Consider the following 22,475-nt stretch of genomic DNA (forward strand, 5'->3'; position numbering starts at 1 on the left):
AAGATGTTAATCAATAAGCTTGCTTGAATTTAGTGAGCCTAGTTTGAGCAGGCATGTATTTGAATGATAAAACTGCATTTCTTTACATATATTATATAATATATTACATAGTGTATAATACATAATTTATGCATATATTAATGCATTCTACTTTGGCCCAATAAATGAGCTTTGGCTGTACTGTGTAATTAAAGTATGTAAAATAGAGCCATGAAATAAACTCCAACCACAAAAAGATATATAAAGTTGTGCACATGGGCACCAGACATGATTTAACTGGAAATTCTCATTTTTATTCTATATTCAAAACGTAAGTGCTTAAAAAAAAGTCCAATGTGCTTTTGAGTATCACATGCTTAAAATGAACAAACTGCATATCGAGTTTTCTAAAAAGTTGCTTTAAAAGTGGAGTTGCACTGTATGGGAAGCCTAGTGACAGACAACTTAATAAACCCAGAGAGATGCAGCCATCCATGTCAATTCTGGCAAATTAGTGTGTGTAGGGGGGAGTGGTGGCTTTCAGCTGTGCCACTCCAGATATACTCCCTGTGGCTGGGGTAAACTTGTAGCCAGTGAAAAGACAAACAGTTTCAGAACAGCCTGTAGATTTTCTTTATATGTGATTATAAAATCATATAATCAGAAAGTTACTTACTGCATGTTTCCATTTGTTATAAGAGAGGTTCTGAAAAGGTTGGCCATCCTCCCTTTGTTTCCACTATCTGTTTTCTATCATCCTACTATGTTCATTCATTAATGTGTACTCACATGATTGTTGCTGGTTCTGTACCAATTACTTAGAGAGTCCCCCATCCTCATTTTTGGAGGAAAATCTGAAAAATCTGAACAAAAATAGGGGACTGAAGTAGGAAGTTATCTGAATATAACCAGGGGAATCAGTAGAATCTTTATACAAAAATTAGAAGAAGGAAAGTGCTAGGGACTGAAAATTCGTATCTTGAAGCCTTAATCCCTAATGTGATGGTATTTGGAGGTGGGGGGAGCCTTTGGGAGATAAGCAGGATTAGATGAGGTCATGAGGGTCGAGTCCCCATGGTAGGATTAGTGCCCTTATATGAAGAGGAACAGACCAGAGCTCACTCTCTCTGTGCCATGTGAGGTTACAGCAAGGAGGCAGCCATCTGCAAACCAGAAAAGAGCCCTCACCAGACACCGAATCTGCTGGTAGTTTGGTCTTAGACCTCTCAGCTCCAAGAACTGTAAGAAATTAATGTTTGTTGTTTAAGCCACCCAGTCTATGGTATTTTGTTACAGTGGCCTTGAACTAAGACCGAAAGTTAGAGGAAATAACCTCCAGTGGCTACCTAAACAGGAGACCAGGGAAGAGGACTTCAGGATTCCTCCACTATCCTTTGTGCATCACAGTCACATCCCTCTCCCACACACAACATTCATATTTACATACTCAGTCTGTCAAATATAGATAAAAATAGATATACAGATACATCAAAACTACTTACATCCAAAAAAACCCCCATGTGTGATTAGACACACACAAGTGTAGACGTTTACAAGAGACAGATACATGCCCACAGATACCAAGATATACTTAGATATGAACACAGAATCAGGAAGTGAAAATGTAAGTGAAAGAGTTTAAAAATAGACAGGAGGGCAGGGAATTGGTGGAGGGGGTGTTGGATGCTGTAGAAAATGAGTAGGCGAGTGAGACAGAGACCAGGTGAGCACAAAGAAAGAGTGCGCCATAAAGCAGCTATAGAGTGGTCTGCTGGATTCCTGTTTGCCAAAGACAGAGGCTTCAAGTATTCTCTGTGTTGTGTGCTGGCCCAGTCTTTGGAGGCAAGGATTAGTGCACAAGGCTCTCTTCAGGGCACTAGCCCATCTCTGCTTCCCTCTCCGTGTCTTATAAGACACCTACTCAGGTATCTTTTATTCTTCCTCCATCCTCTCTGGAATTGGGCTCCTGGCTCCATTTCTCTGGGTTATTCTGCATTTTCTGCTAAAAATGCATCTTTGAGTACCAACAATCTTCATAAAATGTGATTTCAAGTTAATACAGAAATCCTTAAATACACACCACACTTGCATGTTTTGATATTTTGTCAAAGGAAGAGTAGGAATTATTTGTGCAGATATAGAAAAGGCAAAAGCAGAGACAGTAATTCTGCACAGAAAGTTCATCACTCAGTGAGGCAGCATGTGAGGAAATAAGAAAACCATGATCTGCTACTCTCTTTCCCCAAGAAAAGGCACTTAGAATAGATATTTCCAATTTATAGTAGCATAAAAGCCAACAATTTAGGGTTTACCCACTTGAAATAATGTCCCAAAGCATCCACCACTCGTTCACACAATGAAACCAAACATAAGAAAAATGAAACTTTAGGAATAAGTTATTATTAATACCTGCTCCCCAAACAGGAGTTAGAAAACTAAGTTGGTAACAGATCTAGAGAGTAAAAACACACACAAGCTTTTATGAACCGTGAAAGAATTAAGGACCACAGTGAAGTGCCTGGATGAGCAGATGCCTCCAGGCAAGGGTTCACATCTTCTACAGCAGTTAGTTTATCAGAAAAGTTCGCTCTTCTTGGAAGGAACGGGTTGGAAAGGGGTAGGGAAGGAGTGATCAGGCCATCACATTTCAGTTTCATGCACAATCAACGAGGCAGGAACCAGCTGTCAAAAGGCTCCCAGCAGCCAGGGCCCAGAGGCCTCACTGCATGGCACAGATGCTGTGGGGCAGGAACTCCTGCACGTAGGTGGCAGCTGCTTTGGAGAGGTAGGTCATGGTGCCAAACCTGCCACTGGGTGCACTGTCATACAGAAGAGTACAGATGCCAGATGCAGGATCCTTTGCCAACATGATATCATCTGCGCCGAGGGTTTTCTGTTTAGTTTTTAAGAACAAAGGGAAAGGAAGAATTATTGACCCTCCTAATTAAAGTCTTAATTAGAATAACTCAGAGACTCCTCCCATCACCAACTAGTTGGAACTTAGGTTGTTTAGCTGGGAAGGGATCAGGGTTATGCACATGACAGTGAATGTGAGTTTCTATATATGCATTTTCCTCTAAATCCCCAAATCATATGATATTATTTTTAAAGTATTAACTGTTTAGAATTTTTGAAAGTTAAATATAATAGGTAACCAAATGAGTTCTGCCTGTTAAGAGTCAAATGTTAATAATTATAAATCACCCTAGAGGGACTTTGGTCTGAATCCTTGTAGTACTACTGATTTCAGCATGTATTATTTTATCTTGCATTTGATCATTATTTCCTTCTCAGTTGACTTGATTCAAATAGACCACAAGCTTTCCAAGCTAGAGTCTATGCCTAAAAGGGACCAAATTTTCTAATATGTGGACTAACAACAATCCAAAAAATTTAAAATTAGGACTGTCCTAGAGAATCCTAGAGAAGTCCTAGAAAAACTTTTAATTTCTTTTGCATTCCACCACAGTGCCTAACAGAATGGAACACCAATTACACGTTCTAGAGACTGTCCTACTGACAACAGTGCATGTCCTTCACTTTGTGTTCCTACTCTTAATCTAGAAAACATTTGGAAAGCTTTCAATAGTTTGCATTTTTAAAATGTGGTTAATTTCCTGGAATAAGACTTCTTAAGAAAATAGAAAATGTAGAATTGAAAGTTTCACTTTAATATTTTCCTATAGGTAATTAAGAAAAGCAAAAACAAAACCAAACCCACATCAAATCTTCTCTTTTCCTTAATAGTTCAGAAAGGGTATACTATCCAGTAGTCTCTTAATAAGTCCTTATCACTACAAAAAGTAGTGTGATAAGAAGTTTGAAAAATGATGAAAAGCATAAAGGCCTCCTGAGTTCCAGGCAACTTTACCATCTAACACAACCACAAAACACAAGGTAAAAGACAGGGGTCATTCTGCAGCCTATTTCTTTTGCAAACAGAGCTCAGAGCTGCTACAAAGGGTACCCAGAAAACAGCTTTGAGGAAGAGGGCACAAGAAAGTGACACTGGCTTCATGAAGAGTCTGAATGCAGTCAGGTTAGTATCAGACATTCCTCTTTGAGAAAACAACAGGTTTGCCTACCTGCTCTTGAAGGAACAAGTCATTGGCAATATGAACTATTTTTTCCACAGCAATGATGCTTCCAATACTATGAATTTCAATATCTGCCATCATGGTGAGGACAAGGATGGCTTCAACCAGAAGCTGGCGATACTCTGGCTGAGGTACACGATTCAGGACAGACTCCACATGAACAGAGAATTTAATCTCGCCTGGAGTCATCTGTGATAGAGAAAAAGAAAATCACTTCCTAAGAGCCCAACGTGCAGGAGGCATCAATTTCATATTCTGAAAGGCAGAAAAAATACTGTAGCCAACAGGACGGCTTCAGTCTCCTTTAAAGTAATTGAGTGAGTAAATAGGTTCAATCTTTTTGGAAGACAATCTGGCAGGCATAACAGGAGTCATAAAAGTGTCAATGCCCTCTAACCCATAATCCTCCTTCTGGAAGTTCATCCTAAAGGAATAATTCAGGAGGAAAAAGATCCCTATGTGCAAGAGTGGTTTACAGCAGCATTAGTCACAAGTATAAAACTAGAAGTAACCTAAACATGGGGATGGTTGTGTAAATAAAGGCATATCATACAGCAACTTCATGAGTTTTTATAGAATCATTCAAAGAATAAATATGATGACTGGATAAAGGAAAAAAAATCTAAGTAGAAACTAAAACTGTATATACATGATGATGGGAACTATGTAAAACATTTATATACTGTTAGATTAAAATGGGCATGAACAAATATAGTTATTTTAGGGTGAAGCGGATTGAGGAATAATTTTTGGTAAAACTGTATTAAGTATATACTTTAGAGTGGCAATGCAGATTTGGAGTCTAAAGATCTAGGTTCAAGTCTTTGTCAGTTCCTAGTCCTATGACCTTGGACAATTCACTTCTCTAAATTTGTATGATTATCTGTGAACTGGGAACTACAATTTCTTTCTTTGCTATCTCACATAGTTGTGCTGAAGATCAAATTGAAGAATGTGTAAAGGTATTTCTGAGACTCTTAAAGGTACATTCAGGTATGTACTGTTACTAATTCTGTTAATATTTAATCTTGCTTAAAGATAGAGAAAAGACAAAGAGAGGACACAGTGTTCTTTACTACATAAAAGACCTCTAGGCAGGAGTGGAGTCCTGAAGCATAGCATTAGCTTTCTGTACCCACCCCTCCAGCCATTATCTGCAACAACTCCAGTTTTTTGAGAATTTTCTACTGTTCAATCTTACTATTCCTAGCTTGCTAATTTGAGCTCCTTTGCTGATGTTGTGTAAAAGCTATTTCTTTACAATTTCAGTGTGATTGGGTAAAAAGCAAAATATAAAAGCACCTCATAGTCTATGTCTGTGGTTCATGACAATCTTTCCCAGCCATGGTTATATATCAGAATTATTCTAAGGATTTTTTTTTAAAGTACAGATGCTAAGGCCTCATCTCTGGAGAGTCTAACCCAGTAAATTGGAAATGGGAGTTCAGGTTACTGTGACATATAGTTAGAGCTAAGAGCCACTGGTTTATAGTCTATAAGCAACCTACCAGAGAAAGGTGGGGATGAGAAGGACGGGGACATGAGAAGTAATTCATTCATTCATCTTAGATTTCTATCTTATCTGCCCTTTCCAACTCTGGCAAAACTCACATAAACCACCATAACTTAACTAACCATTTAAAGAAGCTGTCCTTACATAATTAATGTAATATATAATTATTCTGTAATATTCCCATTCTATTTTTTAAAAACATTCTCTCTTTTCTTCAGAGGCATCACATGGTGAGTTGATTTATAAAAGCATAGATTTGTTATTTTGAAAAGTGATCATTGAAATACTTCAGCCAGATAAGCTATCAATCACATAAATGTGAAAGATACAGAATCTTACCTCTCTGGTGGTTGAAGAAGGAAGAACAAAACCTTCCACAGAAAGCCCATGACACTGCAAAACAGCAAAAACATGTCACCAAGGATATGTTGACAACTGGGAGGCTGTAAGGAGACATTTAGTATTTCTAAGTGTGCTCCACAGGGTAGATGCTGAGTAATCACAGGCCAGTGAAAGGCCCTGCAGCCCAAGCATCCTTGCCAAGGGGTTGAGATTACTATGTGCCAAGAAGCAGGGTTGGATTATAGGGGACCCAAGGTTTATCCTTTACTTAGGGGATTGGAAGGGTAGGGAAGATCTACCTTCTTGGATACACTAGCTCCAAAGATTCAGAGGGTACCATGGTAGGTCTCAGAGCCATCACAAATAGGCTTTCAGAAAGATTTTTAGGTTAAAGAAAAAAAATCCTCAAGATATGCATTGACCGGACATGCACAGTTATTAGATTTTCTAGTTAAGCATCCTTCATCAACACTCCTGATCCCCTCATCTTGATCTACTTTCTCTATAGTACTTGCTATCTTTCACCATTATAATTTTCTTACTTATTATGTTTATTATTTATTCTTTGTCTCTCTCTACTGGAATGTAAGTTCCGTAAGGACAGAGGTTGTTGGTTTTGTTTTCTGCTGTACTGCTGTGAGCACCTAGGGCATTGTCTAGTACACAGCAGATGCTCAAGAAATCCTATATGAATGAATGATATTTTATGTCCCCCCTTACCATCAATTCAATGATTAAAAAGCAATAGGAATTAGTGACTTTCCATTTTAGATTTTAAATAAATCAAAACATTATATACTAAAGCACAGATAAAGATTTCAATCCAACAGGTTTATTGACTCAGACATTTCCAACCCATGTTTCATATGCCAAATAACAATCTTTGTACAGAGAATTACCAGCTTTCTTGAAATTTATGTGCAGAGTGATTACGTTATATTCATACTCTGAAAGGAATGGAATGAAAAAACAGGATATTTGTCTTCCCTCTTTACGTTAGGATTCCAAGTCCATGTTTTGATTCTGTCACAAAATACCTAATCTTCCCAGTCAGATTTGAATATTTCTTCCCTTGCATTCTCTCAGCTTTGTGGTTTTGTACTTTTATCATAACACTTGCATTATAGCTGCTGTGTAAGAAGATAACTATGGATTTAAATTCCTTGATAACAAAAACAGATACTTTCCATGGTATCTGGGGTAGAAGAGAACTTACTACATGCATTCTGTGAAACTGAACTGCCATAAGCCAGGCATAACTGGACAGATGAGGTATATATAGTCACCACTGCGCTACAGAAGTTAGATGGAAGGAAAACAACTTATAGGTACTCTTTGAAAGGAAGGCTGCCAGAGTTGATAGTCTGAGGAATCAACTTTCATCTTTCCAAAGATCACCTGATTTTGTCCCTGGAAGAATATCAGTGTTGTAAAGGGAGAAATACAACTAAAGGTTTTGAAGTCCTGGATGAAGTGTTCTTCAGGTCCTTTCTAAAGGCAATGAAGCAAAAAGTAGCACCTCAGAGACTATGAATGAATGAAACCTATGAATGAGTACAAAGGTCTTCCTGACCATCTAAATCTGTCACAATCATAGTGGTGTGATGTCCCCTTTAAATGTTTTTTGCAAACTAGGCCTTTGGCAGAAAAACAAAAATTCATCACACCAATAGAGTCTTTGGACTAATAGCATCATTATGACTTTGCATATATTTAGTAGTTTTCATCCAACAAACAATACAGATAAGACTTACAAAACTCCCCAGATGCTTCAGTTAGTTCATTATAGTAACATTTGGTTATTAATAGCACATTGCTACAAATAACATTTCTACTCTACAAAAGCTACAAATAAAGCCAGTTTCTATCACCACACTCATTTGATTATCAGCAAATATATCACAATGTCCCACAACGTCCAACTATGGCCAAAAAACAGAAGTGATGATTTTTGAAATCTAATTTATAAACACCACCATAGCAACAATAGTGGAGAGAGACTAAATTATCAACAATATCAAAATAACAAATCAACTGTTTCATTTTAATGCTTTCTTCTAGGTTTTATCCATATGAATATATGACTTTTTAAAAAGAATAGTTTTCTCATTTTTCTCTTGGTCCTTGTTTTTTTTAATGTATTACACTTTTATTCATTTATTTCTTAGGGGAGAGGTAATTAGGTTTACTTATTTATTATTATTATTTTTTAAAGGAGGTACTGGGGATTGAACCCAGGACCTTGTGTATGCTAAGCATGCGCTCTGCCACTGAGCTATACCCTCCCCCCACACATGACTTTTATAGAACTGCAGTGATATTACAGTCACATCGTATCTCAGACAAGGAAACTGAGAACTTTAAGGGGGGTGGTGTGAAATAAAGAGACATCTACAGTACATTATGCTCACCTTCTGCAAAACTTTCCATACTTTTTGATAAAATCCAACTGGGACTCTGTTCAGTGCACCATCCAGCCTTCTTCGGCGTTGCCATTGACCTTGACGACTATCTTTAGATGTTTGTTCACCATAGGCACTAGGGAAGGAGTCACTACTTAGAGTCACAGAGGTTCCAGGTGACTTAGGAGAAAAAGAGAGGAAAGAATATAAATCAAAAGTTATCTCTATTTCTTTGATAAAGCCTTACAGCACAGTGAATAATAAATACACTCTGCAGAATTATAAACCATAAATTCAGTGTAACATCCGAGACAAAGAGGTTATAGTGAAGCTAGTAGACTTACAAGCAGCTAGCAGCAATGTAAACAGGTACAATCTTTTTAAAAAGCATCTAGTGATACATAAAAAGAGTCACAAAAATATTGATGACATGAGAGGTTCTTTGCTGTCTCTTCCCCTGGTTATTTCTGTTAAACTTCTAACTGGTCTATAGCTTAGTTTGTTGCTCTCACAGGCTATAACACAAGCCTCAATTTAAAAGAACTGAAATAAGACACAAAGCATGTTATCTGACTACAATGAAATTAAATTAGAAATCAGTAACAGAAGGAAATTTGGGAAATTTACAAATATGTGGAAATTAGACAACACATCCCTAAATGACTGGTGTGTTAAGGAAGAAATCACAAGGAAAATTAGAACACTCTGAGATGAAGGAAAATGAAAATACAACATACCAAAACTTATGGGGTGCAGCTAAAACAGGGCTTAAAGAGAAATTTATGTTACAAATGCTTGTATTAAAAAAAGAAAGATCTTGGTGGGTAGGGTATAGCTCAGTGGTAGGATGCATGCCTAGCATGTACAAGGTCCTGATTTCAATCCCCAGTACCTCCATTAAAGATAAATAAATAAACCTAATAACCTTCCCTACTAAAAGTAAGATCTCAAATCAATAACTAAGCCTTCTACCTTAAGACAACGAAAAGAAAAAATAAAAAGAAAAGAAGAGCAAACTAAACAAAGCAAGGAGAAGAAAATAATAAAGAGTATAACAGAAAGAAAAATAGAAGAGAGAATAAAAAGTAATAGAGAAAATAATGAAACCAGAAAAAGGAAATGTATTAAAATCAAGATAGAAAGAGGGGACATAATTTCCAATCTCAAAGAAATAAAAAGGATTATAAGGACATGCCACTGGCAACCATATGTCAACAAATTACATAACTTAGATGAAAACCACAAGTTCCTAGAAAGGCACAAACTATCCAAATGGAGTCCAGAAGAAACAGAAAATCTGAATAGACCTATAACAAAGAGATACGATAGTAATTACAAAACTTCCCACAGAGAAAAACGCAGGCACAGGTGGCTTCACTGGTTAATTCCTCCAAACATCTAAAAAAGAATTACTATTGCTTCTTCACAAACTCTTCCAAAAAGGAAAAAACGAAGGAACTTCTAACTCATTCTCTGAGGCCAGTATTACCCTTATACCAATATCAAAGACATCATAAAGAAAATTACAGATCAGTATTGCTTATGACACAGATACAAAGATCCTCAACAAAGCACTAGCAAACCTATAAATTCAGCACCATATAAAAAGGATTATACACCTTTTAATACACATGAAAAGTAGGATTTATTCCAGGAGTTCAAGGTTGTTTTAACATCTGGACATCAATTGATGCAATACACTATATCAACAGAACAATTGATAAAACCCACACCATTCTAATAGATGCAGAAAAAGCATTTAATAAATTCTAACATGCCTTCATGTTAAAAACACTCAACAAACTGAGAACAAAAGGGTTCTTACTAAATCTAATAAAGGGCATCTACAAAAAAAAAAAACAAAAAAAAAACAAAAAAAAAAACCCAGAACAAAAAAACACAGCTGACATCATAATGAATGATTAACTTCTGAATGTTTTCCTTCTTAAGATAAGAGCAAGACAAAGATGTTCTGATCTTGCTACTTCTATTCAGCATTGTACTGGAGACTCTAGCCAGGGTTATTGAGCAAGAAAAGAAATAAAAGTCATTCAGAGTGGAAAATCATCTACAGATGACATTATCTTGTATATAAAGAATTCACTAAAAAACAATTAGAACTAATAAATGAGTTCAGTAAGGTTGCATGATGTAAGATCAATATACAAAAATAATTGTATTTCTAAACAGTAGCAATCAACAATCTGAAAATGAAATTAAGAAAACAATTCCATTTAAAACAGCATTAAAAAGAATAAAATACTTAGGAATAAATATAATAGAAGTATGAAACATATACTCTGAAAATTACAAAACATATTGAAAGAAATTAAAGACCTAAATAAATAGAAAGAAATCCTATTTTCATGGATCAGAAGTCTTAACATTGTTAAAATGGCAATAATCTTGGAATTGACCTACAGATTGAATATAATCTTTATCAAAATTCCACTGGGTTCTTTGCAGAAATTGACAAGTTTATCCTAAAATTCACATGGAAATTCAAGGGACCCCATGATAGCTAATACAATCTTAAAAAAAGAAGATCAAAGTTGAAGGACTCACAAATCCCAATTTCAAAATTTATTGTAAAGCTACAATAATCAAGACTGTGTCATAGAGACAGAGACTGGGCATGTAGATTACTAAAATAAAATTGGGAGTTTAGAAATAAACCATTACATTGTTGTCAAATAATTTTTAACAAGAATGTCAAGAAAATTAAATGGAGGAAAGATAGTCTTTCCAAGAAATGGTGCTGGAACAACTGGACAGTCACATGCAAAAGAATTAAATTGGACTCTCTACTTCACACAATAGACAAAAATTAAGCCCAAATGGGTTATGTACAGAAAAGAGTTAACACAGCAGGCTAGAAGTGCTATTCTTGGAAAGGCCTGCTTATAAGACTGGCCCTTGGCTGCCATTTGGAAACCTGGATTTTAGAAGGTTCCTACCATTCCCAGAATTGGTAACAGTGGCTTACAGTGCCTAAATTGTGCAAACTCTATGGTTTATGCTGAACACTTGCTTTCCCTCTGGGAGTTTTGCTACATGCCAGACAGATGCTGTTTATGTGATCAGCACCCAATATAAATCCTGGGTGCTGAGTCTTAAATGAGCTTCCATGGTTGACAGTATTTCATACATGTTGTCACAACTCATTGCACGGAGAATTAAGCACATCCTGTGTGACTCCACTGGGAGAGTACTCAAGAAGCTCATAACTGTTTTCCGTGGACTTTGTTCAAGGTACCTTTCCCTTTGCTGATTTTGCTGTGTATCCTTTTGCTGTAATAAACCATAGCTTTGAGTACAACGATATGCTTATTCCTGTGAGTCCTCTTAGTGAATCATTTAACCTGGGGGTGGTCTTGGGAACCCAGAAACATAATCATAGGCCTAATTGTAAGGCTAAAACTACAAAGCTCTTAAAAAATAGGAATAAATCTTTGTGAACCTGAGCTAGGCAAAGGCTTCTTAGATATGATACTAAAAGAAAAATTAGGTAAATTGATTTCATCAAAACTAAAAACTTCTGATCTTCAAATGACACTATCAAGAAAGTAGATTCTGTGGCTGATATTCTCTGAAGGAAAAAAAAAGTGAGAAGACAACCCCTAGAATGGGAAGAAATATTTACCAATCACATATCTGATAAGGGACTTACATCCAGAATACATAAAGAACATTTGGGGACCTGAATCCAGAATATATAAAGAACCTTTACAACTCAACAAGAAAAAAGACAAATTACCCAAGTAACAAATGGGCAAAGGATCTGAATGGACATTTCTCCAAAGAAGATAAACAAATAGCCAACTGGCACATGAAAAGATATTTAATATCGTAAGCCATTAGGGAAATGCAAATCAAAACCACAATGAGATACCACTTCATATCCACTAAAATGGCTAGAATGAAAAAGATAACAATAGAAAGGATTGACGAGGATATGAAGAAACTGGAACTCTCATAAATTGCTGGTGGGAATGTAAAATGGTGCAGTCCGTTTGGAAAACAATTTGGCAGTTCCTCACAATGCTAAACATAGTTACCAAATGACCTAGCACTTCCTCTCCCAGATGTATATCCAAGAGAAATAAAAACATATGTCCAAACAAAAACTTATACATAAAGGTTCATAGCAGTGTTATTCATAATAGCCAAAAACCAGAAACAACCCAGATGTTCATCAACTGATGAATGGATAAATAAAATGTGGTACATATCAATATAATAAGATACTGTTCAGCAATACAAAGGAATGAAATATGGATACATGCTACAATGTAATGAACTTTGAAAAACTTATACAAGTAAAGGATGAAATACATTGGGGAAAGCAGTTCTTTGACAGTTTAGATTCAGAAATAAATACAAAATAAAAAGAAGATAATAGAAATATTTTCTGAGAAAAGAACTTCTCACATTTTAGTTGGGCCAAATCCCTATATTACCGTAGCTATGTAAAAGAGAAACACACCCTAGGACATTTTTATTGGCCAGTGACTATCACACTGATGTACCAAGTAGATGAACTGCCATTTGATTTCTCTTCGTTGTCTTCATCTCTACCATCAAGATCCTAGGCTGCTGAGAGTGGAGTCAAACCACAAAGGCTATTCAGACTCTTCCAAAACCAAAATCAAGTTCTGAGCTTTTAGATCAATTTCACCTCTATGCTTCTGTCTTCCTTTATTAATGTGGATATGATAAAGTTGGCCAAGTCATACTATACAAATTCATTACAGGGTATATTCTTGGTTAAGGTCAACAGAAATACCAATATTATTTCCAATAGTTTTCCGTTTTTTGTTTGATGGTCATCTGGCCTTAATCTCTTCAGCCTAAGAGACCTGAAATCATAGGCCTTTATGTAACAATGATTTAAACCAAGGAAACTAAATCAGAGGTCAGTCTTCCTAAACTGTAAGATTCATGAAGGCAAGGACCACATCTGTTTTGTTCACTACTGTATTTCCAGTGCCTGGTACAAAATTGGCATTCAATATTTATAAATGAATTAATAATCAGAAAAATAAGTATCCCAGTGGTTTTCAAAATTAAAAATGCATCAGAATCACCCAGAAAGCTTATTAAAACACAGACTGCTGGGCCTCATTCCAGCCTTTCTGAATCAGTAGGTCTAGGGTGGGAACCAATATTTTACATTTCTAGGAAGTTCCCAGGGTATACTGATGCTTTCTGGTACAGTGTCTGGTGCACAGTATGCATGCAATTAATTATATTAGTTGAAAGAATAAATGAATAAACAGATACTTAAAAAATAAATACTTATTAAATTGAATTTTGTTTTCTGAAATGAAAATGGGGAGTTGAACTCCCTCTCCTGCATTTTTGGAAAAGAAATGGAAAGTTTTTACCCCTATACATGAAATTAATTTATAAGTATAAAATTTTACTTTTTGATTCATTTTGTTTTTCTTTTCGATCAGTATATGTCATGATGTATATAACAGCATATTCAAAGCACTTGTGAATGGTATATAACATAAGATAGCAGCGGTTACCAGAAAAGATGGTAACATCAAATCTATACCCAGAGGATGACCACCATTGGTTATGAAAAAAAACTTGAGAAAGTAAATTTTTAAAAGGGTTGAGGCAAGACAACTCTTATTTGGGTTTTTAAAAGTTATTAGTACAGTAAAATTACAGACTATTCAAGTAACTAGCCAGCATGTTATCATTAAAAAAGCTGATTGAAACAGCCTAACTCTAGACGTCATGGTAAAGAGTAAAATAAATAAAACTACCTTTAAAAGTATTTTTTCCCATAATCAGAAAAGAGGATATTGGTGAGTGGTAGAGAAAAGGGCTTAGAACAATACAAAATACCAGACAGGTAGGTGAGGGGGGAAAATCAGTATTTAGAAATAAGAAAGCAATGAAAATTTAAGCTCTCAATCCTCTAAATTATACTCCTAACAATTTTGCCTTTCTTGAAGTCCTATAGATAGTGAATGTGTACAAAAAAGAATTAAATGATATAGCTAGGTAGGTCAAGTCCTTCATATCATATTAATCTAGCTAGGAACATGGACTTCAAGTTCTAAACATATAGTGAACTTGTAAGTAATACTGTGAGACTATAAACAACAACTACAAAGTATTTAGCCAATCACTGTCAACCAAAAAAAAAAAAAAAGGACTGTTTAGGAAGAATATCAGTTTAACTCTTATGAAATGTTCTTTCACCTTTCAGATAGGAAATGTTCAAACTTTCCAAATTGTCTGGGAAAACACCTGTAAAGTGAACATTTTTCTATCACAAGGCTCTTTCTTACTCCATTCTGTCCTTGCCCTTGCATAATATAAATGTGGAAGGGTATCTGATAAGTATACTCAAATTAAGTTCACTTCAAATTAAACTTCAAGCATTGGCTCATTCTTCTTCTGAGTGGTTTCTAACACTTAAAACAAACAAATAAACAAATAAACAAACAAAATTTTCATTTCGTCTCTCTTCTTCCGGACATGCTTTAATACTGTAAGCTAGCATAAGTCTATTTTTGAAAGCAGGAGGAGTAGTTTTAAGCTTTTCATGAAAAGAATTTGAAATCAATGATTTCCCAGAGTTTTGAAAGGAACTATAGAAGTTTGTATTAACTATTTCTTTGTATAACATAGTAACTCATTTATTCTCATCTGCAGGGAAAAATGAGTAAGAGGCTACAATATGATGTTTCGTGACTCCCACAAACTCCCAGATCGACTTAGATGTTTTTCCTCTTTGTGTCCACAACACTTTTCGTATACCTCTATCATGACAATGATAAAAATCTAATTTCAGGTCAATAACTGAAAATAGATTTTTAAAAAAGCCTTCACCTAGACTGGTTCTTAAAAGTATGAAATCTAAGCCATTTCATAAAGAAAATTAATTCTAAAATTACATGTTAATCCTAACAAAAGGAACTCAAGGTTTCAATTTCTTGCCATCAAGAACAAATTACTTTCCTCCTAAAATTATCAAAATAGTTTGGTCTGGGAAAAGGAACGCTGTCTATAGAATGATTATTATAAAGGAGACTCAAACAAGCTACTTTGTGGCTTATTTGTAAAAAGGCCATGAGCTCATGCATGTTTTATACAACTAAAGGCAGGTTAATGTATGTTAAAGAATCCCTATTTATTTCACCTGACTCTCAGTTGAGATAGACAGTCTACGAAATTCCACCTGAAAAATAAATGGCTCAAATTAAATTCAGGGTATGAAACAAAATACATGATCTTAACAAAGTCTGATTCAAAAAGAATGTTCTTAAACATGACAACATCCCAGCTCATTTCCCAAGTAGTAACTTACCTGCTTTATCTCACTTTTTAACTGCATGATCCCAGTTCGTTCTGGTTTGGTTGCTCCAACAGCACCAACCTCACGGATAGAAATAGCAGGGCTGATATTTGAATCAGTGGGGCGAACTATACAGCATGATAGATTAAAGAGAAAGAGGGAGGAGAATCAGGTTCAGTTTCTTTTCTCCACCAAGTTCAAGACTTAGATGCATATCCTCCTTTTATGTTAATAATAATAAAAAAACAATCAACTATAACCTTGCTGTTCAAAGTGTGGTCCACAGGTCTGCAGCTTCAGCATCACCTAGGAGCTTGTCAGAATCTTAGGCCAAATTCCAGACCTACTGAATCAAAGCCTGCATTTTAGCAAGATCCCCAGGTGATTCTTATGAACAATTAAGGCTTGAGGAACACTACTTTATAACTTTCTTTATCCATCTGACATTATATATTTATTTATTCCAAGTCTAAAAGTTAAGGATGAGAGATAACCCTTTTCATTTGCTTTGATATTTTAGGTGCTTGATACCAAATACCACTGCCAAACCACCAAGTGCAGGTGTAAGACTAATTTGTGATAGACCCCTAGACGTATTTGAATTTAAAGGTGAAGGATACATCAGAAGTACTGCAGCAGCCACACACACGCATACACACACCACTGTTAAGTGCTACTGAATTATTGACAACTAGAATACAAGAAAATTTCAGATGATACAGGTTGCTAGTTAGCCTAAAGTAGAGACAGGCTAATGTAAGGGAAAGTATAAAACAGTCCAAAACAAAACATGGTAATAATCCACTTAATTGATGTATCATTTAAGGAAAAAAGGACACACAGTGGTTTCCAAATCTTATTCCAGAAGACAGTTTTGGTTTTAGTGGTTTTGTTTCATATACTGGGGTTCTATTTATTTGGGGGAAAATTCCTCTGATACAATAAAAACATTTTAAAATCAATGAGACACTTAAAACAAACACTCAGAAATGGACGTGCAGTTATTCAACCTTACCACTTCGTTCCACTCCAAACTCCTTGCCACTGAGAATGTGATGCAGGAGGTTCTTCATGGCTGAAGGACTGAGATTCATCAGGCCATCTGTGGCTTCCTCAGCTAGTCAGCAGAAATGTTAGGACAGAGGGATTTCTAATTAGCCTTCCATTCTCACCCTATTTTTCTCTATTTCCTTTCTGGCTTAGAATTTCTGAGTCACTTGATCGGAAGAACAGAGTTACAAAATAAATTTCCAGCACCATACTGCCTAGGCATTCATGCTGCAACAGAGTCTTAATAATTTAAGGACTGATTATCCAGTTTATGGATTAACCAGGTCCTTGATTTCTTCTTCATCCCTCTTCCACATCATTAGGGTACTCAGTAGAATCTTTATTTGAAAGTGGGAAGAATGAAAGGAGAACAGTGCAACTGGAAACCAGTCAGAGAAAGGCAATGGATGTATATATGAAGATGGACTAAAATAATCAAAACCTCCCAGTCTGGATATATAGAGATTTAAAAAGAGAATGGATATGAATTCATGAAATTACGAAGAATATTGAGAAGATAATTTCAACTTGCTCATCAACATTATTAGACACTTAAGAGTTTACTACATGTAAGTCATGATTTTAAGCAATGTTAGTACAAACAGGTATGACAGGGTACTTGACCCTAAGAGACTGACCAACTATTTGGGAGAGATTGGACATGTAAACAAGACAAACAACAATAAAACATGGCATGGCTATATTAAGTGAGGTATACAGGTATAGATAATAAATGCTTTGGAAATCAGAGGAAACATCAATCTCCAAGGATGGGGATTGATAAAATTAGTGGGAAGTACTGTTGAAGTAGGAGGTAGACGCCAGACTGTTGAAGGTCTTGAGTATCAGACCCAGGGATCTTGACTTTATCCTAGAAGAAATAAATAGCCATGGTTTGATGAATCCACAAGAAAAAAATCCATAACAGGCAATTAGGGAAAAGTGAAAAATGCTTGGGGATTTATTCCTTGTCAAAGTTTATTATTGAATAATCAGACCCTCATAAAACATCCCTTGATACCAAAGCTAGAGTTTATATATATATATATATATAAAAACACACATATATACATATAAATATATATATATATATATATACACACACACACACACATACACATACACAATACATGTAATCTAACAATGTGCTGAGTTGGAAATCATTTGGAATCAGGCAGACCCACTCAAATTCAACTATTTACTAGCTATGTAACTATGGGCAAGTTATTAACCTCTCTGAGTTTCAATTTCTTTATTGGTAAAAGTGAGATAAAAATACCTTCTCCAGAGGGTTGCTGTAAGGATTAAATGAGATAATATATGCTAATATAAAACAAAAAGTACAGTGTCTGGCATATGGTAGGTATAAAATAATCATTAACTTTCTTCCTTTAAAGGGTTATTTAAATATAAATTATTTCATGTAATTTAGGTTAGAGTCAAACCAATAAATTTAGCTCCTTGCTAACAGCTCAGTTAAAACCCTCTTAGGTAAATTTAACTGAAACAATGGCTAAAATTGAGTTTTGCAACTGTGATTTTATTTTTGTATGCAACCCCTATCTCTATTATCTTGACATTCTTGTTGAAATCAAACAAATACCAATAGGAAAAATAGTCACGCCATGGGGTCCCGCCACCAACGCTTTACACAATTCTACACTACCCCTTTCACAGGCCCCAGCTATTCTTCTAACTAAAACGGTTATCTTGCCAAATATATACATAGTTAATTTCAAAAAGAGTCCTGTCAGATAAATATTAATAGAAATACTGCCTTCCTTTATTTGATCCTGATGTTGACTAGACAGAATACTGACACTATAATCAAACTGATGTGGTGACTCTCATTCTGGTGGCCAGAAGCTACACTGCCTGAATCAGAATTGACCACAGTCTGTCACAGTAAGTTTGATGCATGCCTCAAATCACTCTAGGAGTTAGTAGGAATGTAATTTGGTGTGCAGAGCCCCCAAGAGGTGGAATTTTGAAGTTGAGAACTAATATATAAATCTGTCATAGCAGTCCCTTGACTTGTACAGAGATTAACATGGGAACAAGATTGCTAAATGCAACTTCTGAGCTACTGATAAGTGTTTCAGCTTCCTTTCCCTCCTGATTCAAAACTCAATAGACCTACATTAAAAGTGAATTCTGCCTCAAATAGTTACTAAATTGAGTACCTGAGCATCGAAGGGAGTGGGCCAGTTCTGTTGCCATAACTTGTATGATCAGACCAATTCGAAGTCGAAACATTTCAGCAAAGAGGCCAGGCTGAGTTCGCATATACATGGCTAGATATACCATTATTTCCTGTGGGTGGAATGAGGACAGACAAAAATCATGCCCCTTGTCTCACAAGGCCTATTTTCTGGTCTTCAGAAATTGCCAGATCAACTTGAAGACAAACTTTTAAATATCAGTCACCAGATTAGGCTTTATAATTCTGCTCACCTGTGTAAGAATTGAAATGCTCATGTCCCCTTCACTGGCTTCATCTATCAGCTGAGTGAGTGTTTCATAGGGCAGAGGTCTAAGGAAGAGGATAGTAAAGAAAGACAAAGTTCTGCAACTACTTAAATCTAAATATATTGAGAAAATAAAAATGTTCCTCCCAAGTCCAAGTGACTGTCTCAACATCTCATCATTACCGAGCAGTCTTCAAAGTTCATTGCCTCCCCCGAAGCACTCTGGCTCAGGTCAACTCAGGAGAGCTCTACTATCTCCTCTTTGAGCCTGGACTGCCCTTCTCCTTCAAAACTGTATTTAAAACTCACCCCATAATGTCCTTCCAGACCAGTTTTTCATGGTTAATTCTTAACATTTGACAAATAACTATTATGACTAGAAAGTAATAAGCTAAGTTTAAGCTGTGCCTTTTGGGAGTCATTTTATTACTTTAGAGTCACACTTTATAACATTATACTGATTTTTTATAGTTTCATCAGTTTACACACACACAGACACACACATATGCACACCTCCTCCCATACTTCTGACTCTCCTGTTGATACTTAGCACTCTGGGGGAATGGAGCATGCCATCTTCTTTTGGATTGCCCGCAGCAGTCACAAAATTAATCTGATTTGTAACAAAAGGTTCTGTTTGCCAGGAGTAAGGTGTTATGGGTTGAACTGTGTTCCCTCAAAGTTCCTATGTTGAAATCCTGGCTCCTATACCTCAGAGTGTGACTTTTTTTGGAGATGGGGTCTTTACAGAGGTAGTTAAGTTAAAGTGAGGTCACTGGGTGAGCCCTAACCTAATATGACTGGTGTCCTTATATAAGTAAGAAATTTGGACAAAGAGACACACACAGAGAGAAGAAATGTGAAGAGATAAAAAGAGAAAACAGCCATCTATAAGCTAAGAAAAAAGGTCTAGAACAAAGTCTGGAGTATAGCTGATTTTTTGTGGGTGCTAATTCCAGTTGCCCTGTTTATTTTATTTTTTTTTTTTTGGGAAAGCCAACAAGTAAAAACAAAAGACAAACAAACAAAAAAACCCCAAAGAGCAAAATACATTTGGGTACTATTCCCTGTGAATTTTCGCTTTCATTTACTCATGTCCTGTCATTACCAACATTCTCACACTGTCTCTGACAGAAGCTCACATACGTAGGATGTTATCATCCATTTAAGATTAGGACAAGAGAACTGTGGTCAGTCCATATAGCTCCTGAAAGTCTCAGAGAAGCTTGATCAAACTTAACCAAAAAGCATACTCACGCAGAGATGGTCTTCTCTCGAGGTTCTGGAGGGAGTCCCACCGTCAAATGTTTCTGGTGGGACAGAAGGTCTGTGCAGGCCTAAGAAGAAAAAGTATAACAGTATTATCTTGTCTATATAATATCTCAGATTTCCATGAAAATGCCTCTTTTTAGCCTAGAAAGCTTTGCTCCCCCTTAACTTAATGACATACGAAACTTTTCCTCAGGAAATGCCATGAAAATCAGAAAAGAGGGATTTCTAGGAAGCAACAATGAGGTATCTTTATTTCCTAAGAGGTAGGAACTTTTAGCCTAGTATAAATTCATTCTTAAGATCTACAATTCTTACAGTGTATAACACCTCTACAAGTCTACAGTTTATATGCTTCAGTAGTATATATTTGACATTCATAAAAAAAAGAGCTACCTGAATATCAGGAACTTTATGTGGGAAAAACAACATCTCAAATGATTAGAGGTTGTGGTGGTTGCCTTAAAAAACAGCTGTGGAAACCAATTTTCAAAAAGCACCTCCATTTAGATTTGGTATCAATTCAAGAAGAATTTACAGTAGGTACCTCATCCAACGCTTCCACCTTCTTCCTTAAAATTCCAGAGATGTATCGGATCAGGCCCCAGTGGCGAATTTCTCCAACTCTGCCATATAGTTCAGTAAGAAGCTCTCTGACTGTCGCACTCCCTTCATCATACAATCCAGTGTCCCACTCAGGTCCTCTGGAATGTTAAAGACAGGCCTAAATTAAGTGTAAGTAAAGCTACAGGCAACAATCTTTTGTGTTATAATGGATATGCCTGTTTTTGATAGATCTCTCTTATTAGGAAATGAATGTTATTTACTATGAATTCTTGTAAAACTATGATTAATAGTCAGTCCTGAAAGCCAGATACCTAGACAAGAATAAATTTTAGTTTCAACTATGTTTTGACAAAATGCATACTTTTATCCTCTTAATGGGCTTCAAAGTGCTGAAATTAAAAGTCAAAGAACTAATGAAGAAGTAAGAACAATGTTTGCTTATTTTTAAAGGATACATATACATTGTTGCAAAAGTTACTACAGCACAACTCAACTGTGAAGTACCATAAAAGACATATAAAGTGCTATGAAATTGGGAATTTAACATATGATAAAGGTAAATCATTTATTAAATGATGTTAAGACAATCAAGTAGCTTTTGAAAAAAAAGTTGAATCCATGCCTCACACTGTATACCAAAACTCCAAATGTATCAAATTTAAATGTTAAGGTACTACAAAAAATATGGGAGAACTATTTCATAATTTTGGAGGCAAAAGGACTTTTTAAATGTGAACTATATACAAGAAGCCATAAAAGAAAAGACTGATATATATATATTAGTATGTGTACATACAATATATATACAATAAAAATTTTAATGCAAAAACCATTATAAGCAAAGTCATAGGACAAATTCGTAGGCCAATTTCCCTAATATGTAAAGAATTCCACTAAAAAACTACTAGAACTCATCAATGAATTCGGTAAAGTTGCAAGATACAAAACTAATATACAGAAACCTGTAATGGTTATGTTTTTAGTCACTTACTATGTACCAGGAGTTATATTAGAGATCTTGTTTAATCTTTACAACAATTCTGAGGTAGACATAATCCAAATTTTATAAATAAAGACAACTGAGACTTTGAAGTTACACAGTGGGTAGGTTGTAAAACTATTCAAATCCGTTTATCAGTGAGACTCCAAAGCTGTGCTATATTTACTATGCTCTACTGCCTTTCTACATGAACAGGAAACTAGGCTGATCATACCCATCACTTACTTCATAGTATACAGCATGTGGAGGATATCAGCTTGCTCCTGTAAGCTGGAGGTCTCCTTCAACTGTAAAACCAGTGCTTTGAAGTCCACTTCCCCAGACTGTTTTCTAGGAAGATGTATTTCTACACGAACAGAGGGACCCTTTAGTTTGAGAAAAGATAAAAAAAAGAAAGTCCACAAGTGCTCACCTTAAATAATGCCCTGGAGTATTGATCTTTTCATCTATGAAACTCTTCTGTGAGA

General features: G+C 35.7%; 1 protein-coding gene across 4 annotated transcripts in view; it reads right to left on the reverse strand.

Moving 5' to 3' along the window:
- Positions 1-2,357: 2,357 nt before the first annotated feature.
- PHKA1 (phosphorylase kinase regulatory subunit alpha 1) overlaps positions 2,358-22,475 on the reverse strand; it is a 98,744-nt gene continuing 78,626 nt past the window's right edge. For 2 of the 4 annotated variants that reach the window (XM_014567424.2, XM_006194400.3), the window contains 12 exons: positions 22,234-22,373; positions 20,989-21,145; positions 20,430-20,509; positions 19,159-19,237; positions 18,888-19,017; positions 16,670-16,771; positions 15,667-15,782; positions 15,499-15,537; positions 8,343-8,513; positions 5,929-5,982; positions 4,065-4,265; positions 2,358-2,872 (listed from right to left, as the gene is read on the reverse strand). In XM_014567424.2, coding sequence (XP_014422910.1) covers positions 2,699-2,872; positions 4,065-4,265; positions 5,929-5,982; positions 8,343-8,513; positions 15,499-15,537; positions 15,667-15,782; positions 16,670-16,771; positions 18,888-19,017; positions 19,159-19,237; positions 20,430-20,509; positions 20,989-21,145; positions 22,234-22,373 — 1,443 coding nt within the window. In that variant the 3' untranslated portion in view covers positions 2,358-2,698. The remainder of the gene's footprint in view (positions 2,873-4,064; positions 4,266-5,928; positions 5,983-8,342; positions 8,514-15,498; positions 15,538-15,666; positions 15,783-16,669; positions 16,772-18,887; positions 19,018-19,158; positions 19,238-20,429; positions 20,510-20,988; positions 21,146-22,233; positions 22,374-22,475) is intronic. The other 2 variants (XM_006194403.3, XM_006194401.3) reach the window with 1 other exon arrangement.

This window comes from Camelus ferus, chromosome X (assembly GCF_009834535.1).
Source record: "Camelus ferus isolate YT-003-E chromosome X, BCGSAC_Cfer_1.0, whole genome shotgun sequence".
Taxonomy (NCBI): domain Eukaryota; kingdom Metazoa; phylum Chordata; class Mammalia; order Artiodactyla; family Camelidae; genus Camelus; species Camelus ferus.